Source organism: Sander vitreus, chromosome 5, assembly GCF_031162955.1.
Source record: "Sander vitreus isolate 19-12246 chromosome 5, sanVit1, whole genome shotgun sequence".
Taxonomy (NCBI): domain Eukaryota; kingdom Metazoa; phylum Chordata; class Actinopteri; order Perciformes; family Percidae; genus Sander; species Sander vitreus.
Window position 1 is genome coordinate 14,345,395 of NC_135859.1, and position 6,004 is coordinate 14,351,398.

A 6,004-nucleotide genomic window follows, 5' to 3' on the forward strand; every position below is an offset into this window, starting at 1 on the left:
GTTGCGCACAGAGACGGGGCTCACGTAGTAGTAGCTGAAAAATAAATACAAATATTTGTGTCGTAATGTGTAATGTTGCAATTTCGTTTAGGAATCTGCATCAAAGTCGTGGTATTGGTGTTGGTTCTGGTATCGAATATTTTTTAACAATACCCAGCCCTAACCATGTGTTCACTTGAAGTTCCTGACGAGCTCATTAAAACAGCCCTGGATTGCAGTGCATGCAGTTTTTGGATATATATATATATATATATGTATATATACTCAGCAAAAAAAGAAACGTCCTCTCACTTTCAACTGCTTTTATTTTCAACCAACTTAACATGCGTAAAACTTTGTATGAACATAACAAAATTCAACTACTAAGAACTAAACTGAACTACCTTTTCTCAGACATGTGACTAACAGAAATGGAAAACTGTGTCCCTGAACAAAGGATGGTCAAAATCAAAAGTTGTAAAACATTACATGGAAGAAATCCTCCTCCCTCATGTGGTCCCCTTCCTGCAGTCTCATCCTGACATGCCACCAGCCATACCGCTCGTTCTGTGCGCGATTTCCTGCAAGACAGGAATGTTAGTGTTCTGCCATGGCCAGCAAAGAGCTCGGATCTCAAGTCCCATTGAGCACGTCTGGGACCTGTTGGATCGAAGGGTAAGGGCGAGAACCATGCCCCGCAAAAATGTCCAGGAACTTGCAGGTGCCTTGGTGGAAGAGTGGGGTAACATCTCACAGCAAGAACTGGCAAACCTGGTGCAGTCCATGAGGAGGAGATGCACTGCAGTACTCAATGCAGCTGGTGGCCACACCAGATACTGACTGTGACTTTGGATTTTGACCATCTTTTGTTCAGGGACCCATTTTTCCATTTCTGTTAGTCACATGTCTGTGAAACGTTGTTCAATTTAGTTCTTAGTAGTTGAATTTTTTTATGTTTTGTTATGTTTTGTTATTTTTTAAGTTTTACGCATGCGCAGGCTGAAAATAAAAGCAGTTGAAAGTGAGAGGACGTTTCTTTTTTTGCTGAGTTTATATATATATATATATTTGTAATTACTCACAAACTGTTTTCTTTCTCTCCAGGCAAACCATTCAGACGATACCAGCGCAGCCTGACAGACACAGCCTTCATCTTCTCTAAAGCAGAAGAAAGCACATCATCCTCACCTTACAGTTCACCCCTGGTCTCCCCCTTCTCCCGGGCTCCTCCTTCCCCTATCTACCGCACCACGTCGCCCCCCACAAGCCCCGATTTTCGCCCCGTTACCTCTCCACAAAGGCCCAGAGCCCCCATGTCACAGCCTACATCACCTCTTCGGCCTGCCCCTCCAGCCTCGGCCCTGCCCAGCGTTCCACAAACTAACAACCAAGAGCAGGCTGTTGTTGAGCCCAAACCACCGTCACCCACACAACCTTCTGCACCTCCGGCCTCCCCTACTCTCTTGGCTTCCTCGTACCCCAGTTTAGTAAATAACAAGCTCTCTCAGTCACATCCAGAGGCCCTGCCCGCCTCGCCCCCAAATACACCAATCCAGCCAGAGCACTCTGCTTTCTGCTTCGAGCATGGTGTAGCTCCACAGGCTCCAACCGCTCCTCTTCCAGAGAAACCACAGCCAAACACAGGTAGGGTGGAACAGGACACATTAGTTATATTGGGATGTGATTATACAATGTTATTATTTTTTTCCTTTTTGAAGTAATTGGCAGAGATCGTCTCATTATCGCTAAAAAAACAAAATCAGGGTGACGGTGCAATGTGAAGATGAGCATATTACTCTGCTTGTTACTTTGACAAAGACATTGATCGTTTGACATTAAGTAGTGGTTGTTCATTTTTTGTATTACAGGTTAAAGTGACTTAGGTGCTTTTGCCAAAAACTACTCCCACATACTCCAGACTGTGTAAAGCAGGCCAGGAACTATGAATCGGTGCCTTGTTATACAGAAATAACAGAGCTCAGAATATTGTACAGTCCAGTCACAATTAAATATTCCCAAAGTAACCACATACTTTTAGTCATGCCGAGCCTAACTGGAATGTGCATCAAGAGAACCCGACTTTTGCATGCTTTATAGTTCAGTTCTTTTACCACAGGCATACACAGTCTTCGTGGGCTCTTTTACAACATGTAAGCTTATCAAATTCACAGTTGTGTTTTTAATTATATCATTTACCACCCAACAGACCTCAACACATCCACTCATGTGCACACTGAGCTGGTCTCAGACGTTGGCTACAAAGTGCAGGCTGTACTGGTGGAGGAGGACGAGGAAGAGGATGTGGAGGAGCACGAGGAGGAGACGGCTGAAACACAACCACAGCCTTTGTACTGTTGCCACAGAACCAGTCCAGACCGAGGCAGGAGAGCAGGACAAAGAGGAGGAGGAAAAGAAGAAGGAAGAGGACAAGGAGGAAGAGGAGGAGGGATTAAAACAGGATGATGAGCATGCACTACTTATGGATCCAGTGGAAGTGGTGCAGGAAGAAGAGGAGGCAAAGGAAGATGGAGAGGAGAATGACCAATCAGGAGACAGTCAGGCCCACTCTGAGCCTGCTGAGTTTGCTGAGTCAGCAGTCACTGGTAGCCCTCTTGTTCTTGTGTCCTGTTATTTTGACTTGATTGACATGTTTACACTGCATTGTTACACTGTCACACGCCATTTATTTTTAAATGATGTACTGTAGCTTTCTAAAAGTTCAAAAATACATTTGATAATATGTTGCACAATGATAAAAGATCACAACCATTCCTTTCAGATGCTGAACCAATTTGTCAAGTAATCAAACACGAGACTGTCGTCCTGTCAACCAATGGGATTACCAATGGAGAGGACACAGAGGAAGAGAATGGCATAGGTTTGGCAACAAATCAGTTTAAACAATATTGCATTGTTCAGTGAAAATACATTAAAACATTAATTCTCTGTGGTTGGACTGTGATGAATGATTTTCAACTGGTCTTCCTCAGAGCGATCTTTGAGTCCATCTGACACAGAATTCAGCTCACCAGAGCTGGCTGGCTGCTATGATCTTCATGGCACGGCAGAGGAGGATGACGTTGTTGAGGATAAGGAACAGATGATCTCAGAAAATGGACAAGAGGTACCGTAATACATGTACTTGCACAGTGTCTTACACCAAGCCTTTTAGTCCAAACATTTTATTTTCTTCGGAATTCTAAATTAAAAAAGAAATATTGTTGAATATTTGTTTGGGTCCAAAGGTCATCAAGTCATCATATTTTTTTCTTATTGTCAACAAATCCCACGAAAAGACCAAAACCAAATACGGCCAAATATTTGGCGGTCCAAAAATTAGTCTGTCTCTCAATACTCTCTGACATCAGTACCCTGTCTGTGGCTCTCAGCCCCAAGCTCATTGATTCCTCATGAAGATGTAGATCTTTACCATAGACTGTTAATATTAATGGACAACACATCCGGTTCGGCGAAGTGCTGCAAATGCGGAAGTGCCTTAAACCTGCATTCTATCTGAATTCCAGCAGGGGGCAACACGTGCGGTTGGAAAAGGAGGTCGGTTTCTGTAGAAGTCTATGAGAAAGTGACCCACTTCTCGTTCTTTGGTGTTTTTTGCCCCCAACGTCTCCTTCCAGGCAGCACGGCAACGGTTATGTTTAGGGTTAAGGTTAGGGTTAGCTGCCTGGAAGGCAAAAAAAACACGATCGAGCCCACTTCTTACTTGATTTATTACCTCAGTAAACAATTTCATAATGACTTTATGGTCTCAATCGCCAATTTTAAGTCTTCTGCAATACGGAATGATGTTGATTTTTTTTAATTAGGGTCTCGTTGATTTTAAAATTGGCAATAAAGCAGGGGGCGTTTTAGGGCGTGGCTATGATGTGATTGCCAGTGAAAGTGTGTAACGTAACGTAGAGTGTAAGCAGCTCCTCCCTCACTCCTCCTTCTCGTCTAAAATCGTCACATCCGCAACCAGAATGGCTGCGCCCGTAACGGCAAACTCTATGACTCATAGCAGATCCACAAACCAATGGGTGACGTCACACATGCTCTGTCCACTAATTTGCAGTCTATGATCTTTACACAAACATACTAGATATATCAGGCTTTGGCTACACAAGCTCTTGTCAGTAGATCAATTCATTGGCCTTTCATGGGATTTGGTGACAAATCTGTCTTGTTAATTTTTGTTTAACAAGACATGTATTTCATGATCACAGCCTTTCTCTGACTCCATCTTCCTTTTCCACTTCAGGTTTTAGCCGAGAGACAAATGTGCGTCCGAGCTCTTTATGACTACCAAGCAGGTAAGCTGCCATTTAGAGGATAATCGCCATACATGTGCACATAAAGTGCCTCCACCTACTGTAATTACACTGTGATTAGTGGGTCTTCACCATGTTATCTTGTGTTTCCTACAGAGGATGAATCTGAGATTTCCTTTGAGCCCGGTGACATCATCAAGGACGTGGAAACGGTGGACAAAGCCTGGTGGAGGGGATGGAGCAAAGATGGCCGTCAAGGCTTGTTCCCTGCCAATTATGTGGAGACCATATAGGCAGGCAGAGACACACTAGCACACACAAACACACACACACACACACACACACACACACACACACACACACACACACACACACACACACACACACACACACACACACACACACTCAGGGATGCCATCTCCCCTCACATTTGTGCATGTTTTTTTTACCTTAATCCTCCCACTGAAACTTTGTACTCTCTATAAAGAAAAATGTGACTCCCTGTTTTGTAGAAAGCATAAAGGAAAGTGTGACTCTCTATTTTGATGTTTTGTTTTCAGTAAAACAAAATAGTCTCACAAGTATGCAGAAATTACCCAGCCTCATTTTCTTGGATAAAATAGCAGAGACCTTTTCCTGGACCAAAATAACTTATTTCCTTTTGAGATACAGCAGGAATGTTGGTGGGAGGGATCAGATCACGATAACAAAGGATCACAAACTTGCTTTTATTGTGAGAAACACAAACAGATTTTTATAGTGTATCGTCTTCTTTTTGATCTACACATATAACAAGCATCCCATTCTGCTCACCATTTGCTTTGTGTGTTACATTGCTAAAAAAAATTGTACTGTTCTTGACTGGTATATATAATCAAGATACATGTATCAGCCATCCTCTTATAATCATCTTCCTGTATTTCCTGAGTTATGTGTCACACTTTTTAGTTACTGACAGTCTCACTGCACATTTTAATGACCAGAACAGCAGCATAACAAAAGATAAACAAGCAGAGGAAAAAGGCACTGTGTCGGCACCTGTATCGCTCTATCACACTTTAAGATAGGCTGTATTTTGTTCATATGGTGACGGCCTTTCACACATTTTGTGTCATCTTAATTTTTCCTAGATTTTACGAAATTAAAGCATTCTGTCGACACAGACATTAAAAAAAATATCTTCCTATTGTAATCTTCTGTAATATCTTAATAATCTGCACTGTATATAATAATGTATAAAACAACATCAAAGATCTTCTCCTTTTCTATACTTGGCTTGTGTTTGTATGCTGTATGCTTGTTTGATGGAATGTATTCTGGAATTGTTCTTTGTATTTACTCGAAAACTTACAAATATATAGCATCTACAAACTCAAAGTGCCTTAAACTGTTTGTCTCCTGTTTGATTCTTCATGTTTATGGTTTTAAACAAACAGACATAAACTGTAATGGCTATTATCATTATTGACAGCTGTTTTTGAGTGTCCACGTCTTTAAAATTTTAATTTATAGCGTCTCTAATAATTCGTCATGTTAATGGCCGTAGTCGTGTGCTTGTAAATAACAACAAATGCCCCAATCAGACATTTTGTAGGAATTCTAAAATTGGCCTATGTTATGTATAAATATGTCAGAGTTATTCACTACTTTTAAATGAAGCAATTAAAAAATATATATATAAATAAAGTTGACATAAACATACCTATAACAGTGATCATGAAAGTCTCAGAGAAGTATGATTTTTGATTTTGTCCCAC

General features: G+C 41.4%; 1 protein-coding gene across 1 annotated transcript in view; it reads left to right on the forward strand.

The window, feature by feature from the left end:
* The window catches only part of LOC144518105 (uncharacterized), a 34,920-nt gene extending 29,286 nt beyond the window's left edge, over positions 1-5,634 (forward strand). Inside the window, 7 exon segments of the mRNA XM_078250511.1 lie at positions 1,084-1,623; positions 2,186-2,322; positions 2,324-2,582; positions 2,759-2,857; positions 2,970-3,103; positions 4,238-4,289; positions 4,404-5,634. Of these exon segments, the coding sequence (XP_078106637.1) occupies positions 1,084-1,623; positions 2,186-2,322; positions 2,324-2,582; positions 2,759-2,857; positions 2,970-3,103; positions 4,238-4,289; positions 4,404-4,540 (1,358 nt within the window). The 3' untranslated portion in view covers positions 4,541-5,634.
* The last annotated feature ends 370 nt before the right edge of the window (positions 5,635-6,004 follow it).